Raw genomic sequence first — 23,747 nt, 5'->3', positions numbered from 1 at the left:
TTAAAGCTTGGTCACAAATGGATCTTCCAAATGGACAATGACCCCAAGCATACTTTCAAAGTTTTGGCAAAATAGCTTAAGGACAACAAAGTCAAAATTCACCCAACTTATTGTGGGAAGGCTACCCGAAACGTTTGACCCAAGTTAAACAATTTAAAGGCAATCCTACCAAATGCTAACTTAGTGTATGTAAACTTCTGACCCACTGGAAATGTGATGAAAGAAATAAAAGCTGAAATAAATCATTCTCTCTGCTATTATTCTGACATTTCACATTCTGAAAATAAAGTGGTGATCCTAACTGATCTTAGACAGGGAATTTTTACTCGGACTAAATGTCAAGAATTGTGAAAAAATGTAGTTTAATTGTATTTGGCTATGGTGTATGTAAACTTCCGACTTCAACTGTATTAACAGTCTATATAGAATCAATTAGACAATGTTTGTACCATGTTTGTGCTGCTGCCACATGTTGTTGTCATGTTGTGTTGCTACTATGCTGTGTTATGTGTTGCTGCCACGCTGTGTTGTTGTCTTAGGTTTCTCTTTGTGTTGCGTTGTGGTATCTCTCTTATCGTGATGTCTGTTTTGTCCTAAAACATTTTTATCCCAGCCATGTCCCCACAGGAAGCCCTTTTTGCCTCTTGGTAGGCCGTCATTGTAAATACGATTCTGTTCGTAACTGATCTGCCTAGTTAAATAAAGGTTCAATAAAAAATGAAAAAAAAGACAGCATAAAATGCTTACGACAAAAAAAAAAATCTGGTAATAAGAATAATAAGATAATAAGAACACTCTGAGCGTGGTAAAATATGAAATAAAGTAGAACAATAAAATGGCGGTGGTTATGATAAGACATAGCATTTCACTTTTTCCCCTTCAAATTCAATCAATTTGTGAAAATAGATTTCGCCAATGGAGAGGCCATCAGTGAAAATATCATTGCGTTATGTATACAGTACTACAATGACAGTATTCAGTCTGCTTTTGACATGCATTCTTTTCAGACTACCACTTTGCTATCGGAACATCTACTTAAGAAAATATCCTATATATCATGCCGCAGTGGAGGCTGGTAGGAGGAGCTATAGGAGGATGGGCTCATTGTAATACCCGGAATGGAATTCGTGGAACGGCGTCAATGTGGTCTGCATGTGTTTGGTCAGTTTGATACCATTCCATGTATTCATTCCAGCCAGCCTCCTCTGTAGGCTGGTATCTTCTTGGAAGTGAAAAAAACGTGGGTACATTTGTCCTAATGAAATTGTACTCTACTTGAGTTACGTGATAGACATCTCTTTACTGAGTGCATATCTTAGGACCTCAATGGTACAGAAGTGACAGCTCGGTACTCCCATTCCCTCTCTGCCAAAACACAGATTAAAGTAGCCTGCAATACCACTTCTCTTAACCTCACCCAGAGGATGACAATAAAGAGGATCCATTTAGTCCCAGACCAGTGGTCAACCTAGTGGTCAGCCATGGTTAGGGACAAAGATGCCCTTCAAAACCACAGACACAGACACAGCAGTTTACCCATGGGCCACTGCTCTGCGGCGCTGGGCAGCGTTGTGTCTGAGGGTCAGGGAGGATGGAGGAGTCATGTGGCAGGAGATGGCCATTTGGTGATTCAGGGGGAGGTGAGGGTTTCGTGAGTGTCTTCAGGGAGGTTTACGATTCAAGATTTTTCACACACCTGAAGTTGAAGCTGCTCGTGCTTGTATAATCTTGTACGTAATGACAAGGACACCTATGGCCACTTCATGGTAGCCTAGTGGTTAAGAAAGATGGGCCAGTAACTAGAAGGGCGCTGGTTCGATTCCCCGAGCCGACTAGATGAAAAATCTGTTGATGTACACTTGAGCAAGTCACTTTACCCTAAGTGCCCTGGATAAGAGTGTCTGCTAAAGGTAAGATGGACACAGGGGACATTCTGATCTCTCAAATTGTAATGTTGCAGTTGATCATGCTTCTCGAATGATGGTCTGTAGATTATCTGCAGACAGTATATCCAAATAAAGTGTTACTGCAGTTTATTTGGATATCCCGTCTGCAGATACTCTACAATCTATCAAAAGACCATCAGTAACATGTCAACTGCATGTCTATTGACTGAATAAGAACGTGTCTGTCGTTCATCTACAGGTGGTCGACAAACTACTTGTAGACTATCAGCAGCTTTTTAACAGCATTGTGCCTTTAGCCTTTCAGTTGCATCTCAACATCTCATCATTTTCAACAACATAGTGAACAAAACACCTGAAAACACAGGGAGAACCTTACAGGCACCCCTCACATTGGCACTGCTAGCTTCTAATCTCTGCAAAGAGAAGGACGCAGGGAATGAGGAGGATGACCTTAGATGCCCTAGCTCCCAGGTGTCCCTGTGAACAGCCTCTTGTCATCCATGACAGGGAAGGACCGGGCTAATTGATTTAAAAGAGTGAAAATCGCATTACTCCATTTCGCTGTAATTGCGTCTCCTGCGAAATGACTAAAGAAGAACTGTGTCATTCATCATCCCTCTCCACCCTATAAACCTATTAGAAGTGTATGAAATTGTTTGTAACGTTGCTGCTCCTCTTATTGAAAAGTCTTGATTTGTGTGTGTGTGTGTGTGTGTGTGTGTGTGTGTGTGTATGAGCGTGTGTGTGTGTGTGTGTGTGTGTTTTTTAAAATTATTTTCTACATTGTAGAATAATAGTGAAGACATCAAAACTATAAAATAACACACATGGAATCACATAGAATCCAAAAAATGTTAAACAAATCTAAATATATTCTATTGAGATTCTTCTAAGTAACTTTTCATTAGAATTAACTGCACCTCAGATTGCAGCCCAAACAAATGCTTCACAGAGTTCAAGTAACAGACACATCTCAACATCAACTATTCAGAGGAGACTGCGTGAATCAGGCATTCATGGTTGAATTGCTGCAAAGAAACCACTACTAAAGGACACCAATAATAAGATGAGACTTGCTTGGGCCAAGAAACACGAGCAATGGACATTAGACCCGTGGAAATCTGTCCTTTGGTCTGATGAGTCCAAATTTGAGATTTTTGGTTCCAACCGCCATGTCTTTGTGAGACGCAGAGTAGGTGAACGGATGATCTCCACATGTGTGGTTCCCACCGTGAAGCATGGAGGAGGATGTGTGACTGTGTGGGGGTGCTTTGCTGGTGACACTGTCTGTGATTTATTTAGAATTCAAGGTACACTTAACCAGCATGGCTACCACAGCATTCTGCAGCGATACACCATCCTATCTGGTTTGCACTTAGTGGGACTATCATTTGTTTTTCAACATGACAATGGCCCAAAACACACCTCCAGGCTGTGTAAGGGCTATTTGACCAAGAAGAAGAGTGATGGAGTGCTGCATCAGATGACCTGTCCTCCACAATCCCCCGACATCAACCCAATTGAGATAGATTGGAATGAGTTGGACAGCAGAGGAACTTCTTCAACACGGTTGGAAATGCATTCCAGGTGAAACTGGTTGAGATAATGCCAATAGTGTGCAAAGCTGTATCAAGGCAAAGGGTGGCTACTTTGAAGAATCTAAAATCTAAAATAGATTTTGATTTGTTTAACACTTTTTTGGTTAATACATGATTCCATACGTGTTATTTAATAGTTTTGATGTCTTCACTATTATTCCACAATGTAGAAAATAGTTAAAATAATGAAAAAACCCTTGAATGAGTAAGTGTGTCCAAACTTTTGACTGGTACTGTATGTGTGCGTGTGTGCATGTGTGTATGTGTGGATGGTACTGTTAGTTCGTCACATGGCCATTCAGTGTTCGATGACCTCTTTAGCCTATGGATGATTTAAACAGAACCTGAAAAATATACGTTTGACAGAGAGATTGACACTAATCAGCTAATTATAGGTTTATCTAGAGTAAAACATCTGTGCACTTAAAATTATATATGGCATGCTCATACTGATTTAGAGAAATGCAATGATATTCCAAATTCACTCATATCAGAGTTTACAATATCTATCGCATGCTGTCAGATTTTTGATGTTGTACAGTGGATATGCTGATAGATACGGACAAGCGAGTCTTCATTAAAACCAATCAACATTATATCCATCTACACAGTTCACATCCCTCTGTTCCCCATATACCATAGGCTACTGTACACGCTTATTGTAAAGAAACGTACAGTATGATCGTTTTATTTTATTTATTTTTTACAAATACAAGGTCAACATTTCCAGTACAGGCACATACCACCCCTATACCAACATCAAGTTCAAGGTAACAGTTAGGCACACATATATAGCACTGATGTTAAAGTGGCTGTAATATTTAATTTCTATATGAATCATTAAAGGGAGGTGCAGCGGCTATTATCCATTCCTTTTCTAGCAGGATAAAACAGCCCTTAGATGTGGGAGCAGGACTTTGAAGTCTTGTCTCAGAAGCAGGCCAACTCTTACAGGAAGTACCTTGCTCATGTTTTAAATATACCTGCTGTGGTGTGTGGGACTAACAAAGGTGAGCGTTCTGGATGGGCCCCAAGATGAATGGAAAATGGTCAGCCAGGACGCACGCACGCATGCGCGCGCACGCACGCACACACACACACACACACACACACACACACACACACACACACACACACACACACACACACACACACACACACACACACACACACACACACACACACACACACACACACACACACACACACACACACACACACACACACAGTGAGAGAGAGCTGAACAAGCACTTGTCTGAGAACTCCAACTTCCTTCCCAGTTGAGAACTTCCTGTCCACAAAATGTGTCGACTAAACAAAGAACAAAATGACACTAAAACATCGACTAAAGTGTCATTTCAATTTGACTGCTCATTTGTTCAGATAATTAAAAGTCAGTCAACACAACAACTCCACTAAGGGCAGTAGCCTAACGGTATCTGCTTAAGGATTTCCCACAATAACAAAACCATGAACCAGTAAGGCCCAAAGACGTGTGTTTATTAGGTCATAAACAAGCCTCCCACCAGAAAAAGAATTCACAACAATATGCCTCTTTCCGACACTGCGAGACATGACTTTAATGGATCCTTTAAGTGTCAAGTTAAGCATGCACTCTAAAGACAGCATGCACTCTGGGGCGACAGGTAGCCTAGTGCTTAGAGCATTGGGCCAGTAACTGAAAGGTTGCTTGATCAAATCCCTGAGCTGACAAGGTAAAAATCTGATGTTCTACTCCTGAACAAGGCAGTTATCCCACTGTTCCTAGGTTGTCATTATAAATAAGAATTTGTTCTTAACTGACTTGTCTAGTTAAATAAAAGACCATGCTTTTGAAATGTAATCATTGTATTCAGCTCTGATAAGTTGACTTAACTGTGTAAAGTTATCTGGGCGTTCAATCACCACAAGCATTGATTTGACTGAGGTAGGGAACATGTTTTTGCAGACTATTTGGCAGAGAAAGGGTTTAAAAAAATACTATCAGTCTCATTCCTCCAATGCTTCTGCTGAAATGTGGAAGAATCCATTTCCCAGACTAGGTGTTTGTTGGCTTGGACATTTCACTGATTGTTTTGACATGATCTGATGCGTCAGGGTCAAGAGGTTAAGTCACACAAGCTTCCACTTTGCTGTTCTCAGTATTTCTGGTACAGAGAGGTTCTGGTAAGCACAATGCCTTCTGGATGACCTGCCAAGGGCTTCCATAGTAAACTCTCTCAGACTGTGTCCTTGGGTTAGAACAGTGACCTGTCCTCTGTCTCTGTCTCTCTCACTCTCTGTGTGTGTGTGTGTGTGTGTGTGTGTGTGTGTGTGTGTGTGTGTGTGTGTGTGTGTGTGTGTGTGTGTGTGTGTGTGTGTGTGTGTGTGTGTGTGTGTGTGTGTGTGTGTGTGTGTGTGTGTGTGTGTGTGTGTGTCTTGGAGACCCAGTGAGACCTGTGTTTGTGTGTGTAGTAAAGGGATTGCTGGGGAAGTGAGTGTGAGTGAGATAACCTGGGGGGGAATGTGCTAATCAGAGCTGAAAGTGTTTCAGGCAGGAACACAGAACTATCCCCCCCCTGCCTGCTTCAGACCAACTGCCATATGTATTTCTGCCACAGTCAGGCCTTTTCCTAACCAATGTTAGGCTTTGCAATGAGTGCTTGGCTCACGCAAGCCCACACACACTTGAAGGAAGCGGACCTGCTCTCTAAAAAGCTGATGTGTCATACCTTCCTTTCCTGGAACAACATGGCAGCACCTCTCTTCTACTCCTTTCTTTGTTTCTGGGATCCTGACAGGCAGGCAGTACGGTAGCGCTTCTTCTTCTGTTGCCTGAGTCGTGTTTGTAGGGGGGCGGCCGTCACTCTCGGAGCCATGAGTCGATCCTGTGTGGTCAAAGTGATCACTCTGACTGAGATCCAGATACTGCCGGTAGGTGACATCAGCAGGCAAAAGAGAGAGGGGGAAAGAGAGGGATAAATAGGGAAAGAGAGAGAGGGTGAAAAAGGGAGGAGAGAGGGGGGAAAGGGTCTCTGCAGTCTCACCCAGGATATTGTATGTATATGGAGGTACTCGCAGCTTGGCTACAAGTGTAAATGCATTGTTTGGTTGATGGGGTGTCTATGTATGGGGGGGAGGTATTGTAATGGCATTTTCTGTGTGACCTATATAATACTCACTTACTCACTTACACACTCACTTGCACACACACTCACTCGCACACACACACACACACACACCACACACACACACACACACACACACACACACACACACACACACACACACACACACACACACACACACACACACACACACACACACACACACACACACACACACACACACACACACACACACACACACACACACACACACACACACACACACACACACACACACACACACACACACAGCTCCAAAGAGCATGCTCTTCAAGACTGACATTCCAAAAAAGGGCAATTCTACTCAGTGTGGAATTATCTCTCCTCCCTCCATACAATCTCAGATGTGTGGTCACAGCTATTAACTGGTTAGCTGCCTCAGCATATCCACAGAAACCATGTCTGCGAACATATCTGTCTGTATCTACACCACAGAAAGAGCATTACTGCACAACATTACTGTAGTAGTATTACTTCAAAATCCTTCATGCATTTTTAAGTTGGTCGATATAACACTAAAGTTTGGGATTCATAGTAGAAATGAATCCCAACAGTTGTGAGGTTATTATAAGGTTCTGTCCAGAATTGCCAAAGCCTGTCCAAGTGAAATAATAACCCTGTGTTTCATAATCCAGATTTTTCTGAAGTGAAACAAGAACTTGTGTAAGAGTGAAACTGAGTTAAACAACCGCTGGCCGTCTAGAATAGTGAACAGTAGCTACCTGGGACTGAGCTCTGTGACATGCAGAGGTGTCATCAAAGACCATAGATCACTGTGCTACTGCAGGGCTTCACTATCTGACTTCAAGGAGAAAGTACATACCGAGGTAAATCAGCGCAACTTAGTCACAGTTGAAAGTATGGATATTATGTCTAGTTTGTAGAGTACTTTTATATGTGAAAAACATCAATTAACGTCTTTGATGTTTAAAGTGGATATTAGGTTCTTAGTTACTTTTGCGCTGTCTTACTTGATGTTGTTAGAATGTGAATGGTTTCTTACCAAGTTTCGTCTTGAAAATGACTTTATCCCAACTTTTTATCACCGTCTTCAGCATAAAAGCTCATTTAGTGGGATGCCTGAATCTGTCCATACATTATTCATGTTTTTTGTTGTTGTTGTTGACTTTGACGTACTGCTCATGCCATTTAACTCTCGTTTATCATAACTGACAGAAAATGTCATAAGCGTGATGCACTTTCTTAATCAGTGCCATCACAGCTACGTTGTGTGAAATTATGCGGCATGTTATACATCAAAGTAGGAGACAGACAGTAAGTCGGTCCTAGAGTGAGCCACGGATCAGATCAGTGTGTTGTCTCTCTCTTCTCTGCCTGTGAGACATTCCTCGTTTTAGTGGCTTAAGCAGTGAAAACAAGGAGAGGACACAGCTGCCGCCCTAATAGGAGTCAAAGCTCACATGGATGTTCTCCCCACCAGCCATTAGAAAAACAAACGAAACAACAACAAATTTATGCTCTGATTCAATCATAAGCAAACTGCATTGGGAGTACACAATATGTCTGCCTCAGGCATTCATCTACAGCACCAATGTCTGTTAGAAATACTGTTTGATGATGTATATGCTCGTGGAATGACATGGACAGCATTCAACTACGTATTTTGTACAGTGGGACAGAATAGTGGCATGGGTCGAGTGGACGAACAAACATGATTTTGGGTCATTTTGACATAGGAGGAATTAATTCTAAGCGATTTCCAAACCAATTGAGGGTGTGGGTGCGTCCTCCATTCATCACAACCAGTCCCATATATTTTGAGAGTCTGGCCAATGCGGTTTCTTCTTAAGTGATAATGCCCGAGAAGCCACTGTTTGGAGGACACTTTGTCTCGGGCCAGAAATTTGTGCTAATATATCCTCCAATGTCACGCCCTGATCTTAGTTATCTTTGTATTCTTTATTATTTTGGTCAGGGTGTGACTAGGGTGGGTATGTTAGTTTTTGTATTGTCTAGGTTTTTTTGTATAGCTAGGGGTTTTGTTAGTCTATGTATATGTAGGTCTATGGTGACGTGAATTGGTTTCCAATCAGAGGCAGCTGTTTATCGTTGTCTCTGATTGGGGACCATATTTAGGTAGCCATTTTTCCATAGGGTATTTGTAGATTCTTATTCTATGTTTAGTTGCCTGTCTTCACTTCTCATATTAGCGTCAAGGTTTGTTATGTTGTTAGTTTGTTCAGTGTTCTTTCTTTATTAAAGAAGAATGTATGCATATCACCTTGGTCTCCTCCATACAACGACTGTGACATCCAAACACTGGCTTCGAGGGCATTATCACTTTTATACAACTGGTTACCAACATATTCAAATAATTATGGACATATTATTTTCATTAAAAAAATATGTATTTTGAAGAATTTATTCAAACTATTTCACGAGATATAGTCCCAACACGAATCTAAGGTTGCTACCCAAGCCGGCTGGTCGTTCGTTCTATTGGTTCGGTTGTCAGAGACGCGACCCAGTCGTTCAGTCTTTTTGTTCTGTATATATGGATGCGACCCTGTTGTTCATTCTAAATATTCCATTGCCATACTGTCTGGCAACGTTCTTATCCCTTGCTTGCTAGCTAGCCAACTATGGCTAACTTACAGTCACGTCAAACAGCAAAGTAGCTGCACTTGCGTTTCTTTAAGCTGTTTTTTAGTTACATTTACTTGTTTGTATACATCCATAACAATGAGCTAATGATGCACGATTTGGCTTGGCATAGAAAATGTGCTCTCTCGTCGGGACACTTTTGTTCAGAGGAGCTAGCCAACAACACAGCGAACACAATCACTTTGTTTTCCATTGACATTTCATTGTATATATACAGATATACATATATGCCAGCTGATTCATGATTTTGACTGGCTGAGATAAACTGTCTGCCGGTCTGTCTCGTCCCGACTCCTGACACATTCATTACTATGGGACAGATGGAGATTGAATTTCAATATTGAAACAATGTTGCAAATGTTGGAGAGAACGAGAGCAAGGTTTATACAAATCTCCGCTGTTGAAAACCAAATGCTAGTATAAAAGAAATGGAAGATAATGTCTAGATGGTTTTTATAGTGGACATCAAGTTTATAAATTGCCTGGCTGGGCTGATGAGATGGTGGATTGTGCAGTGAGCTGGAACAGAGTAAATAGGCATTTCAACATCATTGTTTTAGCTGGTGGTAACTTGTGGAATAGACACCGGTTGGAATGTGATTTTAACCAATCAGCATCCAGGATTAGACCCAGCCGTTGTATAAATGATGATGCATTTACATGACACTTCAACATTCTATGGCAGCCATGTTAGCTACCCATTAACATTACTTGGGGAATATTTAAACAATTTGAATTAGAACAATATTCACAATTCTAAAAGTTGGCCTAACTCTTTAAATATATGGCTCTGATCACGACCATCCAATGAATGAAAGAAGTGACGTCACAATCAGTTCCAACAAGTGGAAAAGAATAAACACAAACTCTTCCATTTTCAAGAGTGTCACAGTAATTTACCAACGTCTACATCGCCGATTCTCCAGTCATGTCTTATTCTGTGCCTAGTGAACTGCAGTGTGTCTTGTCTTCATGCACAGTCCTGTCATTGTCGTGCCGCGCATTAGTGACAGAATATACATTACTTGGTGGAATCTAATTAGAGGTCCCCTAACGACCTAATAGGCGTGTCTCCTGCTGCATGTACAGTAGAGAGAAGGCTATTAATCCAAGGACAACCTCTGTCTCTTCAGACAACAAGCTGAGTGTAGTACGCTGGCAGTCTTTCCATCCGCTCTTGAAGAATGTTGATTGAGTAACAAATGACATCTTGTTTAGCCCTTAGCTGCCAGCGATGAGACTTGCTCTCTCTTCATTGGTGACAAGTTCAGTATTGTCGTGCGTGAGTCCATTCTGAGCAGGGCCAGTCTTCTATGTGAGCTATGTGGATGACAGACGACAGCACTGGTGTTGAGCAAAAATGCTGATTCTATACTATCGTTATGTGCAAAGTGTGCATCTGTGTCTGTGGTCAAATCAGGTGCTTCTAGGACTTTTGTTTTGTAGTACAGACCTCTTTTGTTTTCTTACAACCTCAAGATGTTGTTACTAGTATTGGAGTAAAGGGGAGCAAGCGTTTACAGTTGTCTGCTGCGGTCCCGGAGCTAAAAAAAAAGTATTTCTGAATGTTCCTGTGTGATGATGAGGACTACAACTTTACAACTGTGGTACCGACCTACGTTGACCTGAGTTGTTTCTTCTCTCTATTGATTAAACGAGGAATGATGAAGAAAGCCAGAAGCTACTGCTAAAAGGAGACAAACATCTACTATCAGGAGTTCAACCAGCATGGCAAATGGTTTATGGTAAAGTCATGAAAATCTCACGGGAATTCACTGATAGTAGAGAGGAATCAAACCCAATGATCAATCAACCAATTCTTCTCAAAATAGTTAAGCGACCGTAAACCAATAAAAAAAAGGACGACAATGATCCCCTTTATAGCCCTAGACAAGAGTAAAACATTTTTAGGCAAGAGGATAAAAATAGGGTCGCGATAGTTACAGTACTAAAATCAGCCCCCAGAATAGTCCATCTCGGGTTATTCTTAGAGTAATTGACAGACAATGAATGGCCAAAGGAGGGGTCGTGGTAGAAATGGCCGTCCAAAATTATTTAAAAAAGAGGAACAAGAAAGAAACAATTGTACTAGAGTCAACTACTAGACCCCCCCCGAAGGAGATCGCAGAGAGTCCGGACTAGGGGTCAATTGTGATTGGCCGATAACTCCCAAACAGAAACAGGGCGTTCCCGTTGAATTAGTCAAGATATAGGCAAAAGCCAAGGGCAGATATCCTGTTGGGATCAAACCTGGGGGTAATCTGATGAGTCTCTGTTTGAAGTGATTATCACGCAGGGAAACTAAGGGATAGCCCGGCTTCTCGCCTAATTAGCGAATTTAGTGCAGAGCCTTAAGAAGTTTATAAAGACAGTGGCTGAGGACAGGAGGGGACAGTCCTATCAAGTCACCAGGACAGACACCGGATAGCCGCCTCTTAACCACAATCCTACTGGTACTTTGAGCAGCTCTACAGCTAGTACACCAGACCTGAAGACTGTCTCTATCTGACCGATGAGAATGCCACACTTAAGTGACTGTAGTTACTACAAGATGCGAGACGGAGCCCGAGTTTCCAATGTAAGGATTCGTGTTTCAATAGCCACAGTATACATACTCCAATGAAGTCAACTTGGGGACTTTGTTGAGGTATTCATAATTGGTTTAGTAAGTTGGTTGTAGTTGTATGGTGTGTGTGTACATTTAGGGCATAGACATTTGAAGGATACGGTGGTACATTGGAACATCTGCTAATGCTGTACTGACTGTTACAACATTTTACACTTGCGGTAAATCATCTTCTTACTTCCTGTCTAAAGTTTGATTGGTTCGTCATTTGCATGAGAAGTCAAGAGGACATGTCTTGCATTCAGGGGTAGAACAATTTGATGAAACATGACTCATGACTTGCTGCACTATCTGTGCTCTCTCTGAGACCGCACTGAGCAGCGACTTTTATTTTTTATGTCTATCTGAGATTGCATACTAACACTAAACTGTTATTTGAGACTACATAGTAATCGTTGCCTGTTGTGTTACCCAATAACTGATCTTAGGTCTGTATGGAACAGGTCCAGAGCCACCTGGAGGGCTCTAAGTTCCACCTACACCAGGCCCAAAGTCAGCAGGTCAAGCAGTACCTGACGCTGGGTTCCAAGGTGGCCGGGGGACAGGGGGGCCACCCTCACCCCAATTGCCAGGGAGGGCAGCTCCTGGGCACCGTTCAAGTGATGAGGAACGGCCACCTGGCCCCCCTCAGCGATGGCAGCACCCCCAGCAGCCCTGTTACACTGCTGACCCTGGCATCAAACCATGACAGTGAGGTGAGTGAGCGTTTTGATTTTCAGTATGTGTTCATCATGGTACAGTTGTCAGAAGTTTACATACACAGCCAAATACATTTAAACTCAGTTTTTCACAATTCCTTACATTTAGTCCTAGTAACAACTCCCTGTCTTAGGTCAGTTAGGATCACCACTTTATTTTAAGAATGTGAAATGTCAGAATAATAGTAGAGAGAATGATTCATTTCAGCTTTTATTTCTTTCATCACATTCCCAGTGGGTCAGAAGTTTACATACACTCAATTAGTATTTGGTAGCATTGCCTTTAAATTGTTTAACTTGGGTCAAGCAATTTGTGTATCCTTCCACAAGCTTCCCACAATAAGTTGGCCCAGTCCTCCTGACAGAGCTGGTGTAACTGAGTCAGGTTTGTAGGCCTCCTTGCTCGCACATGCTTTTTCAAGTCTGCCCGTACATTTTCTATGGGTTTGAGGTCAGGGCTTTGTGATGGCCACTCCAATACCTTGACTTTGTTGTCCTTAAGCCATTTTGCCACAACTTTGGAAGTATGCTTGGGGTCATTGTCCATTTGGAAGACCCATTTAAGACCAAGCTTTAACTTCCTGACTAATGTCTTGAAAGGTTGCTTCAATATATACACATAATTTTCCATCCTCATGATGCACCAGTCCCTTCTGCAGCAAAGCACTCCCACAACATGATGCTGCCACCCCCGTGCTTCATGGTTGGGATGGTGTTCTTCAGCTTGCAAGCCTTCCTCGTTTTCTTCCAAACATAACGATGGTCATAATGGCCAAACAGATCCATTTCTGTTTCATCAGACCAGAGGACATTTGTCCAAAAAGTACGATCTTTGTCTCCATGTGCAGTTGCAAACCGTAGTCTGGCTTTTTACGGCGGTTTTGGAGCAGTGGCTTCTTCCTTGCTGAGTGGCCTTTCAGGTTATGTTGATATAGGACTCGTTTTACTGTGGATATAGATACTTTTGTAGCTGTTTCCTCCAGCATCTTCACAAGGTCCTTTGCTGTTGTTCTGGGATTAGATTTGCACTTTTCGCACCAAAGTACGTTCATCTCTAGGAGACAGAACGCGTCTTCTCCCTGAGAGGTATGACGGCTGCGTAGTCCCACGGTGTTTATACTTGCGTACTATTGTTTGTACAGATGAACGTGGTACCTTCAGACGTTTGGAAATTGCTCCAAAGGATGAACCAGACTTGTGGAGGTCTACAATTTTGTTTCTGAGGTCATGGCTGATTTCTTTTAATTTTCCCATGATGTCAAGCAAAAAGGCCCTGAGTTTGAAGGTCGGCCTTGAAATGCATCCACAGGTACACCTCCAATTGACTCAAATTATGTCAATTAGCCTATCAGAAGCTTCTAAAGCCATGACATCATTTGCTGGAATTTTCCAAGCTGTTTTAAGGCACAGTCAACTTAGTGTATGAAAATCTCTGACCCACTGGAATTGTGATACAGTGAATTGTAAGTGAAATAATCTGTCTGTAAACAATTGTTTGAAAAAGTACTTGAGTCATACACAAGTTTGTTAACAAGAAACTGGTGGAGTGGTTGAAAAACTAGTTTTAATAACTCCAACCTAAGTGTATGTAAACTTCTGACTTCACCGTACCTTTGATATTTAGTGTTGGGATTCAATCAATCCCGCTATTTGTTTGTTTTATCTCAGTGTCTTTGTTTAGTAGGTCCTTGCAGTGCCAAAAATAATGCTGTGAGTTAATAACACAATGCAGGTTTTATTACAGAGTCCTAAATCTCTTTGACATGAGATTCCTGCTGTGTGAACCACTCAGTTATCTCGAGTGACCCGCCCATGCTCATCAATAACTTCAGAGATTCAGTCCCTAAAGAGAATCTCTGTTAAGGAGGAAACCAGTTTGAAAACAAACATTTTGTTCCCACCATGGTGGCTGATCTCTTCCAGCATGGTGGTGAAGAAATGTCTGTTATTGGATTAGGATCCTAACTGTCCCTCCCTCTGAATGATGCAAAAAAGAAATGTTACATTGAATTACAGCGAGAGCATTTGCTCACCTAGTGTTTTTATTACCTGTTGTTATGTATCTGAACTGAGGCTGGTACAATATGACTGTTTTCTTTTAGTTTCCAATGGATGATGTTATTGATGACTTGATTAGCCTGGAGTCCGGGTTCAATGACAGGGGCTTGGATTGTATGGATCCCAGCATCATAATGCAAAACAACGTAAGTCTGAATGATCATATTAACTATTATATCAATCGCAAATGTAAAGGGAAAAACACTCACTTGAATTGCAAAACTAAGGGTAAAAACAAAAGAAATGCAACGATGCTTATCGACATGCAGGTGTTTCTGTCTATTGACTCTTTGCTGACATGATTCCTTGATCCAGAGGTGATTCCCAGAAGATCCTTAATTTGCTTGACACTCATGAAGAGCAGATATTGAGTAGTCAAGTTCAGCTTTAAAGTTACGTTGCATAACTGACTTCTTTTAAAGGGGGATGTGAGAACTACTTCCTCTGCCAAACATGACCTTTCAAGCTTGACTTGCTTGGGAAAAAAGGAGCTGGCTTTGTGTGAAGTCAGATTAAGTCCACCGATGAGTCAAAGTTCATTTCACCAGGGTTGAGGCTTAAAGCATTTCTCACATTTCTCAAGCTGCAGAACAATACAGATTAATCCACAAGTGATGTCAATACACGTAACTACACGGTAAATGATGACAGTGTGAGAATAATGTGTTAACTAGTATAAACACTAAGTCTGTGAGTCTTCTTTTTTGGCTGAACGCCCTACATGGTCACTACCAGAGAGTTTGGGAATGGTAGTCAAGAAGACATGGGGAGAACAGCGAGACTATGCTAGATATCTACTACCACAAAAAATTATCTTATTCAGACTAGGCATTCCATTAGAAAGAAAATGCCTGGATGGCAGCAGAGACCAATAGACCCAGTGCAAATTACATCTGGAGTGGAATTGTAAAACTTTGAGCCGATGCTCGGACAAAGACTCATTTGAGTAACGATTATAGCCACACCTGAATCCTGAACAGAGGTATGTGTTACTAAAGGAGAATGTGTCCCCACAGCATTGAATGTGACAGAGAGATGGAGAGAGATGAAGAGAGATGGAGAGAGATGGAGAGAGATAGAGACAGACAGAGGCAAGAGGCCACAAAAACACACACATAGAAACAGAGAGGAACAACAGGGTGACAGAAAAGCGGAGGTGTGTGTGTGTGTGTGTGTGTGTGTGTGTGTGTGTGTGTGTGTGTGTGTATATATATATATATATATGAAAGACACGACAGGGGGAGGGGGGTGTAGAGAGTGAAGATCAGAGCGACCGGAAAAAGGGAGAGGAGGAGAGATTTAGCGTGAGGCAGTGAGGCATTGGATTGGGTTAATGCCTACACTCCCGACGGGCTTGTTCTAAAATGATAGCGCGCTTAAATGGATCAATTCATTTTAATTAGTCATACAGTACGATGCATCACGTCGTTTTGCCATGTCAACATATCCCAGGAACACAGATGGGAGCGGATTGAAGTGATTACGATGTGAGCAGTCGGGGGACTATCGCAATCTTTCATTTTGATAAGTACCCCCCCCCGTCAGAGATAATGAGAGAGAGAAAGCCATCTACAGGCAAAGCAAACCAACTGAAAATATTGAAATGTCTGCCGTTCCTTATTTTCCTCCCACCCCTCCTTCCCTCCCTCCCATAACTTGACCTCTATTCTTATCCCTCTCTACACTACTCTAGGAACTGAATTTCACACATGCACAGTGACAAATTGTCTTTTACTCAGCTTGTGCCGGCTTTTGTAGGATTCCTAGAAATACACAGCTCCCTAAGATTGGACATGCATACAGTGTGTGTCAGAGGCCCACATACCCCTCTGCATTCCAACAGAGTCCCGAAAAGAGACTGTCGTTGTCCCGCTTGTTCGGAAAATATATGCCTATTTTCTCACAGTGGATAAGCGGCGTAGAAAAACAGTTTGGTGTCTGTTTGGGCGGGTTATGACCCGGCTTTCATCCAGCTATTTTGAACACACAGACGCCTCTGTGTTCTGGGGCCCTTTCAAGCAGAGTAGCCATAGTGGTCACTGATAATGGTCATTTTAGGCTAGTAAACGGGGGCATGGAGCGAGGTCGTACTCCCAGAGAAGGACCTGAGAGGGCCTTAGGGGACCCAGACAAGGCTGTGGTCAGGCAGGCCCCTGTTGGGGAGACATGGAGGCCCCTAGCTGGATCACACAAACGCAATGCCCTGAGGGCTGAGAAGCAATAGGTCTGCCAACGGTGCTGTGATTGCCCTCACGCCCAACCTCATCTGAAACCGTACAAATTCCTGTTACCCTTTCAAAGCTTTCAAATGAGCCGAAGTCAACCTGCTTCCAAAAGTTTCAATGACTTTGTGAACTTGAGGTCGCTGAGTCTGAATGAAATGTTGTCTCTGTGTCTTGTGTTTCAACCATTCCCTGACATCTCCCTCCTCTCCTTCCCTCCTCTCCAGGTGCTCAGCAGCAGCATGCTAGACATCTATGGGGGTGAACCAGGTATGACTACAGCCCCTCATGGCCGAATGACACCCACCTCACGCCCCACTATGCTCACTACTGTAAAAAGGGAAGTCACAGGTACGAACACACTTCATAGCGCTGAAGATTATCAATGCATCAAAAAAGAATCTATACATGAGTGTGAAACTCAAGCACTGTAGCATAAAAATACAACACTTTAGGAAACACATTCCTGACAAATCATGTCAGTTACTGGCAACTCGTTTTTTTTTTATGAATGAATACATTTTTTTTAAGGTGCACGACAACAGGAAACGAGAAAGAGTAATCCATTTAGCCATTTTTCTTCTTTGGCTGACAAAATGCTGTGTAGGCGGCATGTCCTAAATGCACAAATCCTAAATCTGGTGGCAGGATTAACCAAAACCGAGCCTTCCAGTCTAATAAGGTGGTCCCACAGTCTATTACCGACCAATGGGAGACTGCAGTAGAGGTCTAGAGGTCTATAGAGTAGCATGTTCTACTGGGAAAGCCCTCTTCTTTAGCCCCGATGTGTACAGCATTCATCCTATACAATCTATTCTATACAAACTACTGTTTCCATGTAGCAAATACATGTTTCCCTTAAATGTGTAGTGTTTGGATTACAGTTGTATCACTCACATCTCTAATTATCAATGGCCTCGGTTCATAATCTATGGACGCACCATGGATTATTTTGTGTTCTGGTCTCCAACTCAAAGGACCTCTGAGAAGCGGTTTATGAATGCCATGCATCAAGTAAAGCTAATTGAATTAGCTCCGCCGAGAAAATAAGTGAATCAGTATATTTTTCATATAAGTGTGCGGTTGGACAACGGGCAGTTACACAGGTCTAAATGACCTTATTGAATCAACGGAGACGAATTGAGAAATCCAATCACAGGTTCTGATTATATCATTTGGGAGAAATGTGAACGTGAATATGAACGCTATAGCATGCCTTTCCCCCTCATGGGTAGATCAGCAAATTTGTTAAGCAGACTTAATTGCCAGGCTGAGTGGCTTAAAAGAGGACACAGATTTTTCACAATGAACCAAAGAGAAGAGACGATGCTATGTATGCCAGGCGGGCTGGGAGCGAACTGGATAAATCGTGTCCTTTCACTGAGTGCGAGTGTGCTTGTGTGGAAGGTTCAGGCTCTGTGGAGCGTTCAGGCTCTGTGTCTGTGGTCTGGGCTTCTTTTATGCTCTGTGTGCATTTCTTATAAGCCTGTGCTCTTTTTTGTGTTTCACAGAACATGAAACGAGAGTGATGGCCAAAGAACGACAGAAGAAAGACAACCACAACTTGAGTACGAGCCGTCCCACTCAATACAGAGTACCTTCAGAAACATTGTGTGGGGCACTAAAGTAACTTCATTTTCTCTCTCACCAGTTGAAAGAAGAAGAAGGTACAACATCAACTACAGAATCAAAGAACTTGGAACAATGATACCAAAGTCTAATGACCCGTAAGTTTACCTGACTCAATATTGCAAAGGAACTCCCCATGATCAAGTCTATTGCCATGAATAGATGTACACATGCCTGGCTGCCGTTAAGCATCTCAAAAACTAAGCCCAGCCCGCTAAATGTTGTTCATTGAATTCAAATTAATACTCAAGAGCACATTTCGCTCCTATTTCAAGGGTGTACTTGAGTAGCTATTGTAGTCTTGACGCTCTGCAAAGTAGTGAGTCTGAATCTTCTTTGGGTTCTTAACAGTAGACTACAGCTTAGAGCTCAATGATGAAGATTGGGGTCAAACGCAAAGAGGGCCACCACCCATTGAAATCAAAGTTTGAGCACAATTGGCCCACTAAGGTGGAATACGGAAGCCGGAATTGGAATCCGACTGGCCCAACCACAATTGAACTTTTGATCGAATTTAAATGGAAGGTTACCGCTGTCGCCGTGCCATTAAGACAAGATAAAGAAGATTATTAGCTGTGGAGCAGACCAACGTCTTGTTCCAAAGAAAGGTGCATTTTACAACTGTGTCCTGCTTTTAAAAAGTAATGGTATCAGGGAATGGAGACTGCACTCTTGGCTTCTTCCAAAGTCACATTCCTCCCCCCTTCGAATACCTATTTTTACTTGAGGATTAATCTTACCACACAAGCGGTTCCAGAATGGACTTTCTTCCGACGCACTTATACTTAACTATTCTATTAAAATTCCCATTCAAAAGCTGGATGTAATGTCCGAGAATGAATAATTGGCCATGTAAATCACCATTTCTTATTCATATATAAAAAAAATGGGTTCCTGCATAAGTTTTTGTACAGAACATTCCGCTGAGGCGGTGAATAAAAGGTTATCTTTTATGTCCCTCTGCCGTAGTGATATGCGCTGGAACAAAGGCACCATTCTCAAGGCGTCGGTGGAGTACATCAAGTGGCTGCAGAAGGAGCAGCAGCACGCCAGAGAGCTGGAGAACAGGCAGAAGAAGATGGAGCAGGCCAACAGGAGGCTACTGCTCAGGATCCAGGTATGTACTATGGAGAGAGAGAGACAGGCACCCTCAAAACTCGGTCCTCCGACCACTACAGATCCCCAACCCAGCGACTTCCTCATCCTTAACACCATGCCAATGCACGCCATCACGGCCTTGATGCTCAATAGAGACCCCCCTTCCCCAGCCAGCTCAGTGCTCTATACCTACCTAACCCCCATACCCTTACACCCCCACTCCCTGGCAGAGACCGGCCCTGCTCGTATTGATGTTTGTCAAGCAGTTCCCCATCACCTCTCTTCTCTTCCACCTCTCCTCTTTTCCACCTCTCCTCTCCAAGACACAATAATGACCTGATTAATAGACAGAGTGTTAGACGTCGGCTCCATCCGTCCGGAAGGAGGAAACAGGTCAGAATGAGATTGTGAGTCATAATAATACCCAGAGTCATGCCTCTCTCCCCCCACTTTCCCCTCGCCCTAAAATGATGCGCTAAACCAGGGCGACTAGGGATTGACATGGCAGCAGAGCAGAGCCAAGCAGACAGCGGAGACGTTACCACAAGTCCTTCAGCCACTGAGACGTCGCAATTAACCACCAAATGAATCAGCACATTCACGGCTCTGTCTCTTACGCCGAACTCAACAGTCAGGCTGAACTTCTCAATGTAACAGTGTCACCCTAAAGGATGTCGAGAGCAACAAAGCACACGAAAGTCAAAAGAGGCGTAAAGAGACATTTCATGTGGAGGGAGCTAACAAAAGCCTTTTACAGAGTGATAGCTTCACAGTGTTAGCCCAAATAAGTGCTGGTGACCGTTGATAACAGACCGTGGGGAGAAAGACGGCATCAACGCCACGCATCACCCACAGAAACGTCCCAGCTCGTCTTACTTAAATACACTGTTGGAATCCTGCAGAAAGATGCTTAAACGGAGAAAAACGGATGGTTGTAACTTTGCATCACGTGACGTGGGAACAGTGATGCTTCCAACTGGCATCGCATTCCTCGACACTGTTTTTTCATCCCCCGTGTTTAAAAAAATACATAATCATTTGCAAAACGACATGCTAGGTTAACCGTTACCAAGGCAAACTGACAACAGGCTATTATCCATATTGTTTACTGCCAGTAGAGCGCCGATGGGGAGACGTGAACCATATTGCTGACCTGCTGCTGATTGATGAGGTTTTGTCATCGGTTCCTCCCTGTCATGTTTATGACACAAACCCCGAGGGCCCTGGCTGCTTCCTGAGGGGGGGTCTGGAGACCAGGGGTAGATGAAATGGATTGGCCTCCGCTACATTAGAGTGCTATTAGAATCCTCTTAAGGATTGCCCCCTTTTTAGTTTTCAATTTTCGCCTGAAATGACATTCCCAAATCTACCTGCCTGTAGCTCAGGCCCTGAAGCAAGGATATGCATATTCTTGGTACTATTTGGAAAGAAACACTCTGAAGTTCATGGAAATGTGAACAGAAATGTAGTGGAGTATAACACAATAGATCTGGTTAAAGACAATACAAAGAAAAAAACAACCTTTCTTTTGTATTTTTTTGTACCATCATCTTTGAAATGCAAGAGGAGGGCCATACTGTATTTGTCCAGCCCAGGGCAAGTTTAGATTTTGGACACTAGATGGCATCAGTGTATGTGCAACGTTTTAGACTGATCCAATGAACCATTGCATTTCTGTTCAAAATGTTGTATCAAGACTGCCCAAATGTGCCTGATTTGTTTATTAATAACTTTATTAATAATACATTTGTTACTTAATAATCTACCAGACTATGAGGGATGTATGCGAATGTGTCAAGGGGGAGTGTATGTGTGTAATGTGTATGCACCCATGTGTGTGGGTGTGTGTGTAAGGCTTGCCAACTCGTACGGAGCTCATTCTGAGAAAAGTAATCTCCTTCATTAAAAGTCTTCTTCTTCAACACTGTTCCCATTCATATGTTTTTGAGAATAACACTGTCCTGATCCGTGGTCCTTTTCTGTGCGTTTCAGGAGTTGGAGATCCAGGCCCGTGCTCATGGCCTCCCCAGCATGGCCACTGCCCTGGGTACTGTAGAGCTCTCCTCCCACCTCCTCAAACAACAAGAACAACAGCAGCAGCCCTTGGCTCCGCAGTCACTGCAGGGTCTCCAGCCATCCCTGTACCAGGAAGAACTGAACGGGGAGTACCTCCAGAGGACCTCCATGCCAGCCATGGTCACCGGGGTTACAGACCAGGGTCAGGGGGTGGTTGATGACTCCACCACTTTCTCCGACCCGCTGTCTCACTTCACAGACTTCTTCAGCTCCACGCTCAAAGAGGAGCAACGGCTAGACGAGATCCTCATGGACAACCCGCTCTCGCCTTTCGGCACCGACCCGCTTCTCTCCGCCGGCTCGCCCGACGCCTCCAAGGACTCCAGTCACAGGAGCAGCTTCAGCTCGGACGATGGCGACGATGACCTATGATCCCTGACCCCTCCGCGACCCCGTGTCAAAGGTCAAAGGACAAACAGCAGTTGGTCACCCTCAAACAAAGTGGTGCAGGGATTTGTTCCAGCCCAGCACCAACACATCCGATTCCACTGACCAGCTCGAATCATTGAGAGCTTGATTCGTGGGCTCAGGTGTGTTAATGCTGGGCCGGAGCCTGCACCCCCTGTGGCTCTCCAGGACCAGGGTTAGTTACCATGGGCACTCCCACTTTTTGAAAACTTTGATCGAGAGTGCATACAGCACCTCTGCCTCGCAGACAGAACCAGACTCAAGAGAAAATGGGAGAAAGACAATCGGTCCATACTGATCATATAATACTGCATTGGACACTGGGGTTGTTGAACACCACTGTAAACTATGCAGACTACTTCACCGTACCTATCATGTGTCTTTGCGACATGCCAAAAGAGGATTGTTTCCTTTTCAGAGGTATAGTATTACTGTTATTGTATGAAAGGACTTTAAACCATTGAGATTCACTGATGGGCCCTATCGAGAGCTAGTTACTGGTGGTTCCTCTTCCAAACAGAAATTAAAATGGAACAGTGATACTAGCCGAAAAAGCCTAACACGTCCTTCGTTCATCTTTACATTTATTTTTATAAAATGTTTTATGTATTTATATGTGTTTTAATCCATGTATTCCTAAAAAAACATGACATTATCTAACATGCTCTCTTTTCTATTGGTGGGGGTGGGGAAAATATAATAAACCCCTTTTTTTAATAAATCAGACTTGGCGTTTTGTCATTACAATCACACACGCGCACCACATACCCAACACAAAAGCTCTCGTCTTTAATTTGTAATATTACGCCCTCATCAAAAAAGTATGGACACCCGTTAACTTTCATCATTTCCTATCCAACAGGAGCAGTTCAGTTATAAACCAGGAAGAGTGACAGAAAGGTTGATTATCACAAAATCAGAGGAGGCTCGACCTATGAGGCTAAACGGAAGGATAAAGGGCCATACAGGGGAGCTGTGTCTGAACAGAGGAAGGTGTGGGTAAAATGAGGGTTTCACCCAGGCTGACAGACAGTAAATGAGTGACAGAGAGAATGGGAAAACGAGGAGTGATGGTGCTGATCCAATTAAGGGCTCTTAAGGACAGGGAAAAGGCCGAATTAAAGGCGAGTATAGAGTAGGCTTTAAAGAAACTTGTCCGTTAAAAGTTCTCTGAAGAAGCTAGATGACTGGTTTTAAAGAATATACTGTCCAATGAATCATTGAGAATCAAAATAGTTGCTTATTAAAATAAAATCTAAACTTCACACATAAAAGTTTAGTCAGACTTGTTTTGGATACATATAACGCTGAAATCTTTAGACGAAATGTTTAATTAGTGGATATTTTCTAATCATATTACATTTATGCATTAATAATACAACAAACAGTCCAGATTGGGGGGGAAAAAAGCAACATTTCAATGTGTTTCAGTGGATACCCTGTGTTCCTCATCAAAGCTCTTCTAAATGAATGCTTGAGAATGTTTTAGCTGGTGTGTTTCTCCCATAATGAAATTGAAAGATTCCTGCTTGCAACTCCTCTCAAGCTACAACATAAAATTGAACCCCCAATCATTATTCAATATAGACAGCCCAACTACAAAGCGATGAGTGATGTTTACAGGTAATTGGCCAATGCAATTACGGGAAGGTGAAT

General features: G+C 42.8%; 1 protein-coding gene across 15 annotated transcripts in view; it reads left to right on the top strand.

Annotated features, from left to right (window-relative positions):
- Nucleotides 1-22,815, top strand: part of LOC135514772 (transcription factor EC-like) — a 54,755-nt gene extending 31,940 nt beyond the window's left edge. For 2 of the 15 annotated variants that reach the window (XM_064938350.1, XM_064938356.1), the window contains exons 3-9: nucleotides 12,331-12,597; nucleotides 14,703-14,804; nucleotides 17,108-17,231; nucleotides 18,392-18,448; nucleotides 18,532-18,607; nucleotides 19,452-19,626; nucleotides 21,600-22,815. In XM_064938350.1, coding sequence (XP_064794422.1) covers nucleotides 12,331-12,597; nucleotides 14,703-14,804; nucleotides 17,108-17,231; nucleotides 18,392-18,448; nucleotides 18,532-18,607; nucleotides 19,452-19,626; nucleotides 21,600-22,055 — 1,257 coding nt within the window. In that variant the 3' untranslated portion in view covers nucleotides 22,056-22,815. Of the gene's footprint in view, nucleotides 1-6,335; nucleotides 6,419-7,398; nucleotides 7,479-9,433; nucleotides 11,022-11,083; nucleotides 11,855-12,330; nucleotides 12,598-14,702; nucleotides 14,805-17,107; nucleotides 17,232-18,391; nucleotides 18,449-18,531; nucleotides 18,608-19,451; nucleotides 19,627-21,599 lie in introns of those variants that run through there. The other 13 variants (XM_064938361.1, XM_064938359.1, XM_064938357.1 and 10 more) reach the window with 13 other exon arrangements.
- Nucleotides 22,816-23,747: the final 932 nt, after the last annotated feature.

Source organism: Oncorhynchus masou, chromosome 26, assembly GCF_036934945.1.
Source record: "Oncorhynchus masou masou isolate Uvic2021 chromosome 26, UVic_Omas_1.1, whole genome shotgun sequence".
NCBI lineage: Eukaryota > Metazoa > Chordata > Actinopteri > Salmoniformes > Salmonidae > Oncorhynchus > Oncorhynchus masou.
This window is presented reverse-complemented; position numbering and strand designations above follow the sequence as displayed.